Source organism: Carassius auratus, chromosome 26 (assembly GCF_003368295.1).
Source record: "Carassius auratus strain Wakin chromosome 26, ASM336829v1, whole genome shotgun sequence".
Taxonomy (NCBI): Eukaryota; Metazoa; Chordata; class Actinopteri; order Cypriniformes; family Cyprinidae; genus Carassius; species Carassius auratus.
The window spans coordinates 9,290,624-9,309,248 of NC_039268.1; the positions used below are offsets into that span (position 1 = coordinate 9,290,624).

Below are 18,625 nucleotides of genomic sequence, written 5' to 3' on the forward strand. Positions count from 1 at the left end.
AGGCCTCGAAAGATCAATACAAATATTCATGTCAAGTGAGAATTCTTCTTGCTTAGTATAAGTTTTTGATTTTGGATGTCGAAATAAAATCCACAATATAAAGTTATATGGTTAGAGCCAGAGAGTATACAACAATATAAAAATAGTATTCATTATATCCACTACTGTTTAAACATTTGGTATTAGTAAGAAAGATTTTTTTATTTTTATGTTTTGAATGTTAATTGGAAGGTTTTATTGTCACCAAGCTATTCTAGTATGTTTTATTTGATCTAAATAGAAATTTCATGAATAATAATAATAATAATATAATTTGTTATTTACAGAATAAAAATCATAAGTCAAAAATGTAAAAAAAATCTAAGTCATTTCAATTAAATAACTAAACCAACTTTTTGAAGGGGTGTGTAATTAAACAGATCATTGTACATTGTAGGCTACATTCTAAAAGTTTAATTTATATTTCATATAATTCGTCTATCACTATTTACTATTGACTAATGTGTCTAATTATGTCTATTTACTAGGGCCTAACGTCTTAGCAAAAACAATGCAGGGTTGAGGATGGACACTTGGACAGATGTGATTTGGACCTGGGGGTGAAACGTATGTATCCAAGCTGTAGAAGCAGGATATCATGTGACAGCACCACCATATGGGACTGATACTAGATCTGGATGCATTCTGGATCAGTCAAGAGCTCTGCTTTTCTGCTGCGTGACATCACCACCTGCTTCAATAAAGAGGAAAAACGCAGTGTTCTAGTGTCATGTTTGAGTTTTCCAGACTCTCATTGTGCTCGCCAGTGTTTGTACTGGAGCTCAGCGAACTGTTTAAGGAGAGCGAGCGAGAGAGAGAGAGAGAGAGAGAGAGAGAGAGAGAGCGAGAGAGTGAGAGAGAGAGAGAGAGAGAGAAAGTGAAGCACTATCAGTCTTTGCGGACTGGACTGGAGGCTCAAAAACAGCGGAAGAGAGAAAGAGAGAGAGTGATAGAGAGAGAGAGAGGAATCAATCAGCCATGGCAAACATCGCTGTGCAGAGGATCAAGCGAGAGTTCAAAGAAGTGCTGAAAAGCGAAGAGGTTTGCAAAACGTTACTTTACTCTATTTTCCTGCCCGTTAAGAGCAAACAAAAGGAGTTTTGGGAAAAACGTCCAGAAACCAATGAGCTAGCTTAGCCTGCTAAGCTAATGTTAGCATGAACTGTCATATGATGGCCTGTAGATACGGAAGTCTTACATCTGATAATTGTGTATCCTTTGATATTTTAAGACGAAAGCCATGACCGAAATGTGAAAACCGTTTATGGACATGTCAAAAGAACCACAAGGTGCTTGACTGCACACGTCGTTCTTTAGCGTTGAAGCTACCTTGCTATTTGACATAGTTAGCCTGCTAGCTGCTTCACTAACCTTTCTTTAGTGTGTTATAATATTAGCACTCGTGTTTGTCGCGTTAACGTTTTCTTTCTTAATTTTTTGAATACTTTTTTTTACTGGTCGTGTCCAGAGATGTTTGCTGTGTTGGTGTCAGTTAGCATCACTGCTGGGCTGTTTTAAGTAGTTTTCAGGAGTGCAACACTATGGTTGTTTCAAAACCCATTGAGGTGTCTACCTAGACAATATATTTGGGAACCACAGGCACCTTTCATGCTGTCTACCTAGGTCGCTCATTGTTTTGAAACGGCTCCGAGACTTAATTGGTCACTTCTTTGTTCTGGGCAGCTAAAGTAAAGAAACAACCTTGTTTGACTAACTAAAGGCTCGTTTCTGCCATTTTGTCTTGATCCCGGTTTAATTAAATGCACAAAGGTTAAATGGGTAAATAACCCTTTTCCTGTTTCTATTTTTGTTCTACTTTATAACAGACAAGTAAAAATCAAATAAAAGTAGATCTGGTGGATGAAAACTTCACAGAGTTAAAGGGAGAAATAGCAGGACCTCCAGACACACCATATGAAGGTAGTGAGGCTATCTTCATCAGTCTTCTCTATTGCTGACATGATGTTTGCAGATCATATGTTCTGATGAATATTATAATTTACAAGCTTTTTTTCACTATAGGGGGCAGATACCAGCTAGAAATCAAGATACCTGAGACATATCCTTTTAACCCACCCAAGGTAATCTTTTACATATTTATTTGATGTTTTAGTAATAATAGTGATTGCAGTTAATATTTAAAGAAAAATCAAGCTGAAGTGATTGTAAGTAAATCAGGATTTTTCACAGACTTAATATTACCTATCAGGAATTTATTAGGTTTCTAATAGTTGGTCTTGCAATTCATATTGGAGCCAGGTAATCAGAGACACAACCATGTTCACTTAATAAAAAATATAAAAAACAAATAACTTAACAGCTTTCATTTGCTAAATTATCAAATTTGTAAAAACCTTTTAAAAGGACAGCATATTTTAAGTTGTTTCCACTGGAAAAAATGCATGTGATAGCGCCTCTATATCCTACAAAACACACTTTAGCTTCAAGTCTCCATAAAAACGATTAGATACGGTGCACATTTATCAAGGTTTAATGTTTAAAAATTGTTATATGCTTGAACTGTTTTATATCTATAGATTTGTGATGATTTGAGAAGGCTAAATTGATCAAATATATGCTATGATCAGCTCACTGTCTGCCGCTGGCCACTTGGTTGTCGCTTCAAAAACAAAAACCTATATTTAACAAACAAAAATTGTGCAAAAGTTTTTCTAAATTAACTTTTAGGAATTGTATTAATTTTTTTTTAGAAATTTTAATTTAATTATTTTTTTTTAGTGCAGGCATGATCAATTATGATTTAATGTTGACTTGATTTGAAAGACCATTTGACTTAAATATATATTTTTCCTACATGTTTTTCAGGTGCGGTTTATTACGAAGATCTGGCATCCCAATATAAGTTCAGTTACTGGGGCAATATGTTTGGACATTTTAAAAGACCAGTGGTGAGTGCATATAATTAATGATCATGACAGGTTTAGTTTACTGTCATCAAGCATATAATGTGTCTTATTTGCCCAATTACTGTTATGTAAGGACTTTCTCTTTCCTGTTCACTTTTCTATACTCTTTCTCCATCTGCTCTGTGTTCGGTCTTCACTTCCTGTGCACAGGGCTGCTGCTATGACACTGCGAACAGTTCTGCTCTCACTACAGGCGCTGTTAGCTGCAGCAGAGCCAGACGATCCTCAAGACGCTGTGGTAGCCAATCAGGTACACATGCTTGTCTGAATGAGAACGGACAATAACAAAGCCTTGCAAACCTTTCAGCTACGTTACTGTTGTTGTTTTTTGCAGTATAAGCAGAATCCAGAAATGTTCAAACAAACCGCTCGTCTCTGGTCTCATGTTTACGCTGGTGCCCCCGTGTCCAGTCCCGAGTACACACGCAAAATAGACAAACTTTGTGCAATGGGCTTCGACAAAGTAAGTACTGAAAGTGAACAGCTAATAGTGTGCTTAAAAACTCAGTCTGGGGTTTGCAACCTTAGGGACATGGGACAATATTGGCATGTGTTGCCTTTAACTTTCAGCACATTACCTGATATAAATGTGAAATTACCACTGTCAGTGAGGTTTTAAACTTGTCTTATATGATCTTTAATAATCAAAACGATGACAATAGCTTGGAAAATCAAAGTTTATTGCTTGTGTAGGTTTTTTTTTTTTTTTATAAGAACGCTCACCAAAGCTCCATTTATTTGATCAAAATAGAAACCGTAATGGTGAAAAAAGAATTTCAATTTAAAATAACTATTTTCTGTTGTAATATAGAAAGCTGAGTTTAGTCCAGTCTTCCACGTTCTTTTAGAAATCATTCTAATGATTTGGTGCTCAAATAATCCGTATTGAAAAGGGTTGTGCTGCTTAACTCTTTCCTTGCCACTAAAGAGTCATCTCATCATTTAGAAGACAATGCTTCATCGCCACTAAAGAGTTTTTACGGCTTTTCATGTTTGCGCTGTTATACAGTGGGGGCGCTATTACACATCTTCTGAACGAGTACAAAACCACACATGAACATGATAGAGAAACGAACAATCTCTTATCTAAACAGATGCATATGAAAAATAATGTAATCATCAGCAATAGACAGCAAATTAATGAAAACTGCATAATGTTATGGAGTAAAATGTTGATCCAGGAAGTAGTATATGTCTGTGCAAGCTTCGTAGGTATTGATGGAAGCAATTTATTGGATTTATGCTTTGCTAACTGTACCGAATTTTATCCAGATGTAGTTTTTGACAAAATACCTGTATTCAAGTGTTGATTTAAAAAAAGAAAAGAATGCTTTAAGGTAGAGTAAAATGTTATATATATATATATATATATATATATATGTAGAGGCTGTGGTCTTTGTTTTCGTGTATTGCATATTCAAATATTCATACAAAAAAATATACTGAAAAGTGAAAAATAAAAGTGAGTGAAAGTGAAGTGACATTCAGCCAAGTATGGTGACCCATACTCAGAATTTGTGCTCTGCATTTAACCCATCCGAAATGGGTTAAATGCACACAGAGCAGTGAACACACACACACACACTGTGAACACACACCCAGAGCAGTGGGCAGCCATTTATGCTGCGGCGCCCGGGGAGCAGTTGGGGGTTCAGTGCCTTGCTCAAGGGCACCTAAGTCATGGTATTGAAGGTGGAGAGAGAGCTGTTCATGCACTCCCCCCACCCACAATTCCGTCTGGCCCGATACTAGAACTCACAACCCTTCGATTGGGAGTCCAACCCTCTAACCATTAGGCCACGACTTCCCCGTGAAAATCTCAAAATCGCTGGGGTTGGCTGGCAACTTTTTTCAAAAATACTGACAGGGAAAGATGTTGAAAGGATTATAGCATTTATTTCATATAAAAACCTTTGTAACATTTAAAGTGCCTTTACTGTCAATTTAATCTGTCCTTGCTAAATAAAAGTATTAAAAAATAGAATAACTTATCCCAAACCTTTGAATGGTGGTATAGAAATATGCAGAATACTGTAAATTAGGCACTGTTGAAAGCAGAATGAAATAATCCTTCAAATGAATTTCAGTTTCATTGATTTGTGGAGTAACACTTTATGCTATATTGAATGGGAAAAACATTTCTGGAACTCTAAGTGTCATCTAAGAAGTAATTAAGCAAATCTACTGTTGCTTACAAATGTTACATTTTGTCTTTGTCTCTCTCAAACAGAATGCAGTAATAGTAGCCTTGTCCTCAAAATCATGGGACGTGGAGACGGCAACAGAGCTGCTACTAAGCAACTGATCCTCCAGCTCTCTTCATCAGGCCATGTTTTCCTCAAACCCCTCCTGCATCATGACCCATTCACTCCCACCCACCCAACCATGCACACATGCATCACCCGTCTTGGTTTGTGTTCAGAATGAATGTTAGCAGTTAGACAGTGAGACCTCTGAGTCATCTTCTGTCTCTCTTAGCAAATGGTCTCATCCCTTGTCTTTTTTTTTTTTCCTTCCAAACATTTTCACTGTTTCTGCCTTGCTACAATCATTTTTCCTCTTAAATTTAGGCTGTCACTTCCCTTTTAAAGAAACCCAAAAAGACAAAGCCTCCATCACTGTCATTTCATGTGAAAAGAAACACCCACTCGCATCTGTGAGACAATGTTAGTACATGTAAACTAGTATATTTAAGACTGTGTACATTTAAAAGGCAAAATAGCACTAATGTTATTTTTTTTTTCAATCTGTACACCATAAAAATGTGTTTTGGGATATTCTCATTTGAATGGGATATTTAGCATATAAAAACTAAACTGAGATTATTAATCCCCCTTTCTTTTGACACTCTCTTACAATGAACAAATGTGTGATTTAATTTGCTCATTTGATTCTTTTAATGTTTCTTTGCACTAATCTGTCTAGTAGTTGATATGGCCAGGTGACAAGGTGTTATGTGAGTGCAGACAGATTCAGACTTGCTGGATGAAGTGTTATTATTTTTTTAATGCAAGGAAGATTGACCTTTTTCATGTTCCCTTTTTTTGAAAAGGGGGACGATGCAGGATTGGTGGTCAAACCCTTTCTTTTTGTTTTCAAGGCAGCTGTGGGGTTTGGAACTTGATAACGGACAGATACCTCGAGTTGCCTCTTTTTTTTTTTTTCTTTTAAGAATGTATTGTATGAAACAACTTGCATTTAAGTATAAACATTTTGTACATGTAGAGATGAGAAAGTGAAGACACGAGTTTCTGTTCTCTTAAAATGATTGGCTTTTTTGAAACCGTATGGCGAGACATTCAGTTTGGCATAAAGGTATGTTGATGTGGAGGTTTAAAAGGGTTTCTGAGAGTGAGGTGGGGTGCGTTTTGTTATACCAAATATGTATTCAGATTTCCACACACAAGCTGCAGATATAATTTAATGTTTTGCACTTAACTGATATTGCAAGCATGAATTAAACAGCTAGTTTTCTAGTCAACAAAGATGCTTCAAAGCAAACGGGCCAAGAGCGAGTACTGCCACACAATGCTTTGTGAACTTGTTTTTACCTAGCGCTGTGTTCTTATCTTACAGGGGTGAATTGTTAAAAGTTTCTTTTCGCCCTTTGCTCTACTTTAATTTGCTAGCATTCCCACTTCTGTTTTCGAAATGCCCCCACTTTCACAGCTAGTCGCTTTCATACACCTCCTTTCTCATGTACATACAGCCATGTTTTTTTGGTGGGGGATAAAGTACTGTTCATCTCTAGAATGCACCATCAATGGCTGGATTTATATTTTGTATGAAAATCAAAAATGAAACAAAAAAACAAAGACTGTCTTCCTGTAGTGATCACCTTGTTCAATATTGCACGAAGAAATGAATTAAAGGACAAAAACTTATGTCAAAGGATAAATGCAGGTCATGGGTTCTGGCTTTAGTCACTTGAAGCTCCTTTACAAAACAAGACAAGAAAAAAAAACCTACTCGAGCCGTACAAGCATGGTTATTTATTGTGAAACTGTCATATTCTTTTGAATTAAAACAAAACAAAACAAAAAGTGAAAAAGTTTTTAACTTGTGTTATGTGAATCTCTGCTCTGCACCTGTGAGGACATCTACATCAGTAGGTGTCAAATTTAAGTAGTTTGAATGTGTTTGAAATGCATGTCATTTAAAGAATTAAAATGTAAAAAATAGCTTGGGTATTCATATGAACCTGGGTAAAATGAAACTGAACATCATATTCTATTTAAATGTTTGAAACCATTTGAACACTGAATTCTGAACATGTTACTAAATATTTAGTATTGATTTTAACAAATTTAATGTAGCAACTTAACGTGCCCTTGTAACAGTATGAGGAATTCGTGCTCATACACCCAACAGAATAAATAGCAGCATTATTAATCATACAGTCTTGCAGTCTCTGCTCTTTAAATTTATAGAGTTAAACTAATTTAATACAAGACATGAGCCTCAATAAATCCTTGCAATCAAAGAAATCTGAGGACAGTATTTGGATTTAATAGAGGATTAAAAGAGGAGAGAGATAAAACCGTAAAAAAATCTTTCCAGGTATTTAATAAGCAACCTTAGAGCAGATTAAAACTTTTTTTTGTCTTTCTTTCAAATGTTTGTTTTTAAAAATGGCTCCAGACAGAGAAGCAAAGAGCAACATGAACAATTTCAACACAAAAGAAAAGAAAACGAATGAAGAGAAACAGGTCTGTGTTTCTACATACAAGTTTGAACATCTGAACCTAAACAATTCATTCCTCATCCGTTTGAGGTGTGGGGTAATGACAGTTCAGGTTTGTGGAGAGCGTCTGATGTATGAAGTGGATGCGCCTCTTCGTTGGGTCACTCAATCCTTTACTGCCTGACCGTCCTGGTCTTCACACACCGACGCTTTACCTGAAACCAGAAAAACTGATAAATCAATCTACTTTACAGCAGAGTGGCATTATGGTGAAAACTGCATTTTAAAATATTAAATGGAAGACATTTCCAGTTGGTAACATGTTTTAGTCGAAGCTAACATACGACATGAGACTTAAAAATAAAGAAATTAGTGCTGTCAAAATCAAATGGGAGACTTTTCATACGTGCTCTAGTCAAATGAGCAAAGAACTGGTTCAGATGATGAGGCGGTGTCAGAAGAACAACAGGGAACTGCTGTCAGATGAGATGATGTCAGGTCATGTAAGTAAAAATGAATTTCCCTGTCCTGTCAGTCATTCTACTGCGCTCGTAGCATGTGCTCTGCAACTGCACACATGGCATGCACTGAAGCCTGTATCATTCCATATTAAAGCACAAACGAAACTACAAGCATGCATTGTCGTTATGTCATCTAAAATACAATCCATGTCAGATCCGCGTCATGTTCAGAGGTAGCATCTCCTAACATAATATCAGCCAAAAAACCTAATAACCCGGCAGCTGTGATGTCTGTTCAAAGGAACAAAATAAAGTTGTGGTATTGGTATCAGTGATGCTTACCTTCACTCATAAAAAAAAGATGCCACTAAACAAATATTAAAAATATTCAGTTTCGAAGTTAATTTGAAGATTGCTTGTGAAATAAATTGCAATATAAAATATAGATTTGAAAACTAATGTTTGGTGGGATTCATTGCAATTAAAGTTCAGATAATAATGTGCGATTTTTAAGTTTTTTTCCCTTCATTTTTTTAATTGACAGCACTAAAAGAAATACAAAACAAGTCCTACTAGTTTTATGGTGTTACTGTTTTATAGAAAACAAACCTATACGTAATTAACATTTTCTCCTATTATAAAGTGAAAAACAAAAGCATAGGGTTTAGAACAAAATTAGGGTAAGTAAATTAGATATAAACTCATTTTTAGGCGAACTACTGAGCTTATAGCTACAACAAAATTAAACTGCTCAGGAGCTCAAGGTAAGTGAGGCTCCCTCTCAGACACTCACTGACAGCTTGCCCTGCTCTGCTGCATGGGTGGATTCTTTCTGTTTGGGGCCTGCTGCGCCCCTGGACTGCTTGTGAATGGCTTCTTCCTGCTGCTCCTGTAGCTGTGTGAGTGAACATACATACTCTGGGCTGGACTCAAATTCTCTCTCTGTCTCCCCTTCACTTCCATATGTCTTCTGAGACGCTTGCTGATCTCGCTGTGCTACCCTCACTGATCTTAGACAAAAGAAACACCTGCCTCAAATTCACATAAAAGACTTCAACGACAGCTGAAAATGACAAAGTTACAGGTTCACACCAAGTTAAATACCAGTATGCAACATGCAAGTTTCCATTAAAAAACAATTCACATTGATGCAAATTAAATGCAAATGTGTCATTCTATGAAAAAGATTTGCGTACAATGAAATGCATACAAGAATAAATGAAATGGATACAATAATAAATGAAATGCATTCTGGCCGTTGATGTGCTCAATGAAAAACTTGCTCTATAAATAGGAGTGGGTTTATAATATTCAAGTTCTTCTCCGTCCATGCCAATTCACACAGATTAATAAAAATAAACTATTATTTACTTGATAATAAATTGTAAACCACCATAAACATTACTCTCCTTAAATGGAAAAATTAGGGGAAAAAGATATCATGAAACAGTAGAACACCATTTGAAATTTTGGGGTTGGTTGGACTTATGTTATAAGGGGTCATATGATGTTGCTAAAAAGAATATTATTTTGTGTATTTAGTGTAATGAAATTTGTGCGGTTTAAGGTAAAAAAACCCCCACATTATTTTCCACATACTGTACATTATTGTTTTTACTCTATGCCCCGCCTTCTGAAACGTATCGATTTTTACAAGGCTCATCGTTCTGAAAAGCGAGGTGTGCTCTGATTGGCCAGCTATCCAGTGTGTTGTGATTGGCCGAATCCCTTAAGCTTATGACAAATCTTATGACCCTCGTCATACTGTGATGCCCTGTCCGAGCCGGAGCAACAAGACATTCCAATAAAACATTAAATCCAATTATAAACGTGATATAAACATGATTTCTAAGAAGTAGTTTCGCTGTCTCAATGAAACGCACAGCGCGGTGACAACAATACTACAAGGAGAATAAAAGGTACCCCTTCTTTCTTTGTGTGAACATCTAGGCGGCGTTATGCAAATCTTCTCACATAGTGATGTCGAGATGTGGGGGTGTGTTAGAACAAAATGTTTTAGGGGGGTGTGGACGAGTCTTAACTTTTATCTCTGTGGATTTGAGACTTTAGTCTTTGCATCTTTACAGATCTTCTCTATACACCAAGAGCTTGTTATACTCCAAAGAGAAAGGAAGAATTAAAATCGCATCACATGACCCCTTTAAAAGAATCCTCTAAGACTGCATTTATTTATACTCAAAATAGGGGTGGGCGATAAGGAATTTTTTTTTTTTTTTTTAAATCGCAATTTTATCACAATTCTGTGTCATGTTGGTTTTACTATTTTATTGTCTGAGCATTACATCCAAACTTAATTTCCCTATTATAAAGACAAAGCCTTTCAAGGCAACAAAAAAAGAATGGCAGATATTTAGGCCAAAGAGGGTGAAGATAAAAAAAATATTTTTTCTTATTTTTTAATAATTCTGTCAGCTGCCTGTCAATTCTGTCAGTGTTTTAGATTTATACCACTATTTACTCACTCAAAAGTGGTTTTAAACCTGAATGAGTTTCTTTCTTCTTCTGAACATAATTGCTATTTTGAGTATTTTTGATAATCTTCAAATTCAGTGTGGACCAGCAACTGTTTGGTTACCTACATTGTTTAAAATATCTTCTTTCGTGTACAGCACAAGAAAGAAATTAATACAGGCTTTGGACAACGTGATAGTGAGTAAATAATGACAGAAATGAAATTTTAGGGTGATCTATCCCTTGAGAGTAATGACAGTAGGCTGCATGTTTAATAGGCCTACTGTCCCTTTAAGACCTGCACACATCTAAAATACAGGCATGTATAAGTTTTTCTCTCAACTGTTTACTTTCATTTAAGACATAACCAAATGAGCCTACATGTAAACCTGGTGTGTTTTGACAGTATTAGCACAAAAGATAACTTAGTTCAATAATCAGGCACTGTATGACAGGCTTTAGCACACACACGCTTCGGGTGTATGCAGCACTTAGAAAGAGCACAGGTCAGACCAGTGCGCAAATTAAACATTTAAAAGCACATGCAAATAATAAGAGAGTAACTCTACTGCTGTGAATGCATGTGGTGTTGTACAGTATATGACAGAGTTGCCAGAACTGCAGCTGATAGAGTGTGCGCTCTACCATGATACTACGATTTTCTTCAAAAGCAGATCGTGGAGACATTTTTATAGGCCACGATCAAAAATCCTCATATCGCACACCCCTAATTCAAAACATAGTAAAACTATAAAAATGTAAAATATTTAAATGTACAATTTTTTTTATTCATTCAGAAACAAATAAATAAATATAATAAATTCGTCTTTCGTTTAAAATAATCTTAAAAATAAATAATTTGTGTAAAATTACACTTTTTCAGTTCAAAACAACAGCATTCATTTAAAATGATTTAAAGAGAGCCCAGACTTTTGAATGGTTGTGTATAACAAAGCAAAGTTAAAATATATATTGCAGTATATGATAATTAAAAAAAATATATAATACTTTGTTATATAATAAAAATTACGCTAATTAACTATAATTATATACTTCTAATAAACAATTGTTCTTGGTATGGCTGGAAAAAAGAAATCAAGGCCACACTTTCCATTTTATAGCACATCACTCCTCTACCTCTGCCACCAAAGCTGTTATTGTTTGCACTCTTGGTACCAAATTCATCAACATCACCCAACAAATGCAAGCCTACTGTTAACTTGGATAGTCTAGTGCCAAATTTATTTCCAATAAAACTACAATTGATTTATATAATACTATGCATAAAATACAAAAAAAGTGATTAAGTTGCACTCAGTTACCTTTGCAGGTCAATCTGTCTCTGTGGCGCCACTCTTTTCGGCTCGGTTTCTTTCTGCTGTTTTGGTGTCTTGACATTGATTGAATCAGCTGAGGCTGCGGTGGCAGGATCCTGGGCAGGTGCTGCTCTCTTCCGGCCCCGTCCGGCCCCTCCTCCTGTGGTAGCTCCAGCATCTTTCTCTGGTGTGGCAACGCCCGCAGCATTTTTAGGGGGTCGACCGCGTCGTGGTTTACTGGCAGGGGGCTGTGACCCTGCTGAGGTGTTTGAAGACAAGCTGTTCTCTGTGCCGTCACTCGCAGGAGCAGCACGCTTCTTCCCACTGGGCTGAGCAGTCTCCTCCTAAAAGAGAGTAAAAAAAATTAATTTTAGGGATGATAGAAGTGTGAACGTGTAGCATTTTCAGCAGGGCTTAAAAAAAAAAAATCTGTTCATTCCAAGCAGAATCAGTATTTAAAGTTTCTGTTTATGCATTCCTTCTGTATTATTACCATTCCGTTTTGAGCAGAAAAAAAAATACCAGTTAATGTTTCATTTGCCAATAAAACTACTGCTACTAAGTACAGAGCTTTCTTCACTCAAAAAAAAAAAGTGCTTCTAGTCATTCAACACAGCATCATCTTTTATAGAAAAATTTTAGCCAAATGTATTAAATGAAAGCAAAACTGGTCAATGCCATTTCCAATATTGCCTTTCATGCAGTGTGTAATGTATTTGTATGTGAATGTGAACAATCTGCAAAGTTGTAAAGCTGAAAGTGCACGTAAAGTTATTGTCTCCTAAAATAATCAACTCTGAACAGCTGAAACAAGTCTTTAGTAGTTTAAATCGCACTTTCGGTAACACATTTGCATAAGGCGTGCCTATGTTCAACATTGGTTGGCTGCGAACAACTTGACCACGCCCACAAGCACACATCATTCTAATGACGACGACTTCTCTAACTTCAACGAGTTCAACGCGGGATTCACAAAATGCTTGCTGTTGAAAGATGGACCTGTTTATTTGGACCAGCTGCTCCACTGAATCACAACCTGTTAGAATAATAGATGTTTACATTTTCTATAGAATGTTCAAAATACTGAACTATTAAAATAGGCATATCGTTTCCGACATGCTGGTTTATTTTTTCAAGATTTAAAAATGTTTGATGCAAGGATAAAAAAAAAAAATAGGATAAAATAAGTAAATTGATAAATTGATTAAAAAAAGTAGTAACGTAGGCAGTATGATGCATTTTATTATAACATTCAGAAATTACATAGGCTAAAATACCGGTAAATAAAGCAAAATGTGTTTTATTATAATATATTTTATATATTATAAAGTTTTATTTTGTTAAACACAGCTACAGGCTAATCCTAGTTGCCTTCTCTCCACAACAAATCCTCTAAAGCTAATAGTTATGAACTTCAAGATAATTAAGCTAATTAATTTAACGAGAAACCGAAGCCTACCTCTTTCATTTCTCACAAATCCAAATGTTTCAATATTCGCAGCATATCAGGATGCAAAAATATTATTATGTAAACTATAGGTTTTGTACTTCACTCACATTAGCAACATTACATCATCCTCCTGACAGGCTATAACCATAGATATGTATAGGTAGATTCCCTATAAACGGCTGTTTCTATGGGCGGCTATATGCAAGCCATCCACCATAATGGAATCCATCTACACTATCTTGGTTATTTTCAGGGGAAATGCCTATACAGCTGAGCACAAGCGTTTCACTTGCTGGATACATCAACATCACATTTGCAATGGCCGTACTTTTTGAATTTGTGACTGGTTGATTGCAAAATTAAAATACTAAGCAGAACAATAAAATAATGTTATTAACTGGTTTATGGCCATTTCAAAAAGGCATTTCAGTTCATTTTATTTGTTTTCTGTTTATGCTCCTGTCAAAGTTTTGTTGATTTGAGGCTATTGTTATCTTTCTTTGAACAGGATAAGAGCCCTGGTTTTTGATGTTCACATGAGATATAACTCACCTTCTTTACAACTCCTGCTTTTGTGATAACAGGGTTCTCTTCATTCTCCCTCGCCCCTGTTTCTGAGGCCTCAGAACTCATATCCCTTTGTGATAGAAAAAAGCTAATTGTAAACTATTGATAAAGAACCTCTTGCAGTATAGATTAATCAACACTGGTTAAATGGCACATCACAATGAATGAAAAAGTGAATTCTGATAAGCACAAACCTGCTCTTATTTGTTGCAGGTGAGCTGGGTTGAGAGTTGGTGCTTGCGTTGCTTACGGTGTCAGAGGTGGGGGTTTTAATGTACGGTCGGCGAGCTGTTACTGTTAAAGGTTTGTTCACTGCCCCCAGCACACCTGTCTGCTTTGGTGGTTGCTTTGGTGGAAATATATGAACAAGTATGTGTAATGGAACACATTCAAAGCATTCATTTGTTAATTACTGGTTAACTGCATCTTTTCAACAAAAATAATGTTGATATGTCATCGATCCTTGTGTGTAAAACTCCCAACTACTTTGAACACATTCAACTTTTTTGTTTATAATGTTCTCATCTTTTAATGTAATGAAAAAAATGTAATCACTTATTTTTGTTCATAAGTTTGGGGTTGTTAAGATCTCACTCTCATGCTTACCATGGCTATTTAATAAAAATATGATAAAGAACAATAATACTGTGAAATACTGCAAATCAAAATAACGGAATGTAATTCTTTCCTGGCAAAGCTGGATTTTCAGTGTCACATGATCCTTTAGAAATTATTTTAAAATGCCAATTTGATCCTCAAGAAACATCTATTAAAAAATAAAATATTATTTTATTATTATTTTTTAATATTTCTATTTGTATTAAATTAATCAAAAGTGTCAGTAATGGTTTTTATATTGTTATAAAGGAAAATAAATTAAGGGTTCAAATAAATACTGTTCTTACTGTCCATTTTTGTGTTTATTTTTATACATTTATTTTTTAAAAATACATTTTTATATTTATTTGGAACTGGCTTTCTATTAGAAACTGTACAACCTTTAATTTGCATTAACTATAGAGTGCCTAAATTGTTATAATCTTTCAAACTTACTGTACTGAACACTTCCATAAATTCATCAGGGTCTTACTCACATACAGTAGCAGATGTGACAAAACCTACCTGGATTTTTCCTGTCTGCAGAACTATTTTGGCTTCTGGTGACAAATATTCCTTATCATTGATAAAATCCTGTATAGAGGGGCAGACAGAATGAGTTTCATAGTAAGGTCACATGTAAAGTGTCACTGTAGATAGAGTGGTTGTTACCTTATCAGGTGGGGTAAAGAACTTGCAAGGCAGCACAGGATCTTTTGGGGAGTCCAGATGACATGAAGTGCTCTTGTTCGCGATAACAAATAACGCCACATCACACACAATGTAAAGTTTCTGTAAATACATGAGAACAAGAGTAAAAAACACTGGGATTCAGAAATATACACAAACATTATGCAGGAGAGGTTAATGGTGACGGACCTCATTTGCTTTTGGGTCATCTGGGGCCTGAGCATCTTTTGTTTGTTTGATGTTCTCTACCATCTTCCTCAGGAATGAGTGACTGTTATTCTCATTCTTTGTCATCAACACCTCCAGCATGAACCACAAGCATCTGAAACAAAATCTCACCTGAATTAGTCTGAATTCAATGTAAAACATACATCCTATGAGAACATTAGTGTCTGTGTCAACTCACTATGAGCAGAAATAAAAAGAGAAGTGCAGTGCAAAAGTGTCTGAACATGTTTGAAACTCATACTCTTTGACGTCTCTGAGCTGCTCCAAATCCTGTGGTTTGGTAAGGTCTGGATCATGAGCTAGAAGATGGATCATGTATGGCACCACATATTCAGGAAGCAGAGACAGCAGCTTTTCTGAAAATCAAACACACAGGATATTTAGGTCTTCAAGCAATACCTCAGTATGGCATGTGTGATAACAAAAACTAGAAACTGTATCTACCATGGGCCATGGGGTTCTGTTTGATGTACTCTCTGCGGACACTGATGTTCTTGAGCAGGCACTGTCGGGCGTGAGCACGGCGCTCTTTCACTGGATCTTTAGCACACAATGCAAACACAGCCATGTACTCCAGTGGCAACAACAGCTTCACCAGAGCAACATGCAACTTCTGAGCAAAGATCTGGCGCACCTGATAACACTCATCCTATAGGGGAAACATGAAAATATGTGACGTTATGGCTAATATTTGCTTTTGTAACATGTTCTTATATATCCCGTTATTTGATTGTTACAAAACAGTGTTAATAAGCAGTTTTTTTTGCCCCTGTGCATCGAATAGTTTTATACATAATGACTTGGTAGAACAAAATACATTTGGATTTATATATTTGCCAACTGCAAGTATATTTAAGGGGTGCAATTTATATTTACATTGCATTAAAGCAACTCAAGACCTTGGCATGATCATCTACAATCCTTAGAGATACACTATAGAGCAGGTTAAATAAGTATTGTTTGTTTGTTAAGTTTTTTATGCCATGTTAGCATCATGGCTATTTACATGGCAAAAAGGTTCAGTATCATCCATAAAATGTACATTATATAAACACCCTTTCAACTTAAGATAGAAAATCTACAATACATTCAGGTGGTACATAAAGTTAGCATTAGATGACAGAAAAGTTCATCTTTAAACACTTAAATGTAATACTTAGCAAATCTATGAATTTTCCTTTTTCATACTACACACACAAGCTTGTTATTCCTAAATTCATTAGCATGACATAAATGACTTTTAGTTTAAAGGTTTCAGTTTTATTTAGACAAAACAGTACAGAATTTTAAAGCCAGCCATGATCTAAAATAAATAGTAACTGGATTTATGTTCCATATGCATCCAAGTAGTCTAGTGCTCAACTCACATTAATGACGAGTCCACAGAGCTGGAACTGTTCTGGTGTAATGATGTCATGGTAACAGGGCTCTTGTGCCAGTTTCATGATGGCGCTCCCCGCTGCAAGCCTCAGCCGAGACATGTCAGACTTGCTGTGTCCATAAACACACGTGTTAGGGGCCTGTTAGCCATATCAAGGCAGCTTTCGTAATTGTACACAAAATCACACTGGGGATCTTGACTCCCAGTTAGTACCTGATCTTTTTCTGCTCTGTAAGGTCTCCCTCGCTGACCAGCATGGCTGAGAGGAGTCTGAGAGTAGAGTTGGCTGATTTGGATAGATTATTCTTCATTCCCAGCAACCAGCGGACCAACAGCTTAATGGCTTGCACCTGGCAACACTCATGCACATTAATACGCACACAAATCACCAAGAGATGTTGTTTTCAACCTGATTACTTAAAGAAATTTTACCTTAGCCAGCACTTCAGGAGAAACCTCATCGTCAGCTGTCCAGAGCCGGCCATTTTTGTTTCCCACAGACTGAGAGGTAGAGAGGGCTCATTTAACATGCAATAAAACTATTCAATACATGCTCAAAGCAGAACACCACATCAATATGCTCACTCTGTCATTCATCAGAAGGTCCTTCACGATGAAATTGGCTACGATTGACTTCATGGGTGACGCAAACTGATCCGGGGCCAGCATAGAAATGTGTCCAAGAGAAACAAGCGGAGTGATGAGCTGTTCAGGCACGTCTGCATTCAGACTGCGAGACAACGGCTGGAACAAGAGACAGACAGAAGAGCATGTATAAAAAAATTCTCATGCAGCAAAAAAATGACCTTATTGAAAATTGACATTGATTATACTATGAAAAATGACATTATTGTAATATTGACAGTCAAAAGTGAGCATTTTAAGGAAAATGCATTTATGCACTTAGATTTACCTCAAATATTTGCGCTAACTGGACCTCTTTGTTGTGAAAGATGGCATGGATGCAGTGGACTGCCTGTTTGGCCTGGTGGGGGGTGCCTCTTTTTGCCTTCTGATGTAGTACGGGAATTAGAGTCCTGCACAAAGAAAACAGAACATCATTTTACTACATCAAACATGTGTATTTGATTTCAGTTAAGCTGACAATCCTTGGTACTGGATCTAAACAGTTGTGTGTATGCATCTGGGAGCTGTTCATACGAGCGAATCTGTGGCAGTTCTGTCTCAATCTTTTGTCCTGTGTTTCTGAAGATCTGTATGGCTGCTTCTGCCACTTTATCATCCTCCATCTTCAGACACTGCAGCAAAGACTCGTATGTCTCAGCTGAGTGGAATGCAGTGGGGTGTGTAAATGACAAAACCTAAGGTATGGACAGACCAAACAGCAAACTTACATTAAAATTGAGAACATAACTGCAAATGAGCACTTAACATTAAGTAGAGCAATAGCCCATATCCAGCAATTAATTTTTATATTAATATATTCATATTTTTAAATTAATGTGATTGGATGTTTAATCCAGAAATCCTGTTTTCCATGATATTTAAACTTTAAACTAGTGCACTTGCAGTTACAAACAGTACCTTGAGTAGCTCAAGTCCAGCACGAATGGCAGTATCAGGGGTTACTCCCTCATCATCATCATCAGCAGTGCCCTCAATTGACTTATTTAACAGCTTAACCAGGGCGCTACACACACACACACACATTATTGGTGATCCAAAACAGCTACACAATACCTGCAGTTACACTTTACTCTCACTAGATGTCTCACCCATTACAAGCTATTCAGAGTGTTACACAATCCCTGAGAGGAAAAAAAACACATGGCCCATATTGCGCTTATCTCTC

At 36.4% G+C, this 18,625-nt stretch overlaps 2 protein-coding genes across 3 annotated transcripts in view; one reads left to right on the forward strand and one right to left on the reverse strand.

The window, feature by feature from the left end:
* The first annotated feature begins 748 nt into the window (after positions 1-748).
* On the forward strand, positions 749-7,010 carry LOC113044272 (ubiquitin-conjugating enzyme E2 K). Its single transcript, XM_026204094.1, has 7 exons — positions 749-1,080; positions 1,866-1,959; positions 2,062-2,120; positions 2,866-2,948; positions 3,117-3,216; positions 3,301-3,429; positions 5,197-7,010. The coding sequence occupies exons 1-7, from the start codon at positions 1,018-1,020 to the stop codon at positions 5,269-5,271; spliced, it is 603 nt and encodes a 200-aa protein (XP_026059879.1). The 5' UTR covers positions 749-1,017; the 3' UTR covers positions 5,272-7,010.
* LOC113044271 (sister chromatid cohesion protein PDS5 homolog A) overlaps positions 6,944-18,625 on the reverse strand; it is a 37,869-nt gene continuing 26,187 nt past the window's right edge. Inside the window, exons 18-34 of one of the 2 annotated variants that reach the window (XM_026204092.1) lie at positions 18,358-18,463; positions 17,974-18,134; positions 17,726-17,849; positions 17,398-17,556; positions 17,245-17,313; positions 17,026-17,162; positions 16,799-16,922; positions 15,876-16,080; positions 15,673-15,787; positions 15,393-15,525; positions 15,186-15,305; positions 15,039-15,107; positions 14,111-14,262; positions 13,902-13,986; positions 11,906-12,243; positions 8,905-9,121; positions 6,944-7,865 (exon numbers count right to left, since the gene is read on the reverse strand). In XM_026204092.1, the coding sequence (XP_026059877.1) occupies positions 7,824-7,865; positions 8,905-9,121; positions 11,906-12,243; positions 13,902-13,986; positions 14,111-14,262; positions 15,039-15,107; positions 15,186-15,305; positions 15,393-15,525; positions 15,673-15,787; positions 15,876-16,080; positions 16,799-16,922; positions 17,026-17,162; positions 17,245-17,313; positions 17,398-17,556; positions 17,726-17,849; positions 17,974-18,134; positions 18,358-18,463 (2,356 nt within the window). In that variant the 3' untranslated portion in view covers positions 6,944-7,823. The remainder of the gene's footprint in view (positions 7,866-8,904; positions 9,122-11,905; positions 12,244-13,901; positions 13,987-14,110; positions 14,263-15,038; positions 15,108-15,185; positions 15,306-15,392; positions 15,526-15,672; positions 15,788-15,875; positions 16,081-16,798; positions 16,923-17,025; positions 17,163-17,244; positions 17,314-17,397; positions 17,557-17,725; positions 17,850-17,973; positions 18,135-18,357; positions 18,464-18,625) is intronic. The other variant, XM_026204093.1, reaches the window with a different exon arrangement.

Bases quoted from the DNA above. Each gene is read 5' to 3' on its own strand.
- LOC113044272 (XM_026204094.1), top strand. From the start codon at position 1,018: ATGGCAAACATCGCTGTGCAGAGGATCAAGCGAGAGTTCAAAGAAGTG. The intron at 1,960-2,061 runs GTAGTGAGGCTA...TTTTCACTATAG, and splicing joins TCCAGACACACCATATGAAG to GGGGCAGATACCAGCTAGAA. The intron at 3,217-3,300 runs GTACACATGCTT...TGTTTTTTGCAG, and splicing joins ACGCTGTGGTAGCCAATCAG to TATAAGCAGAATCCAGAAAT.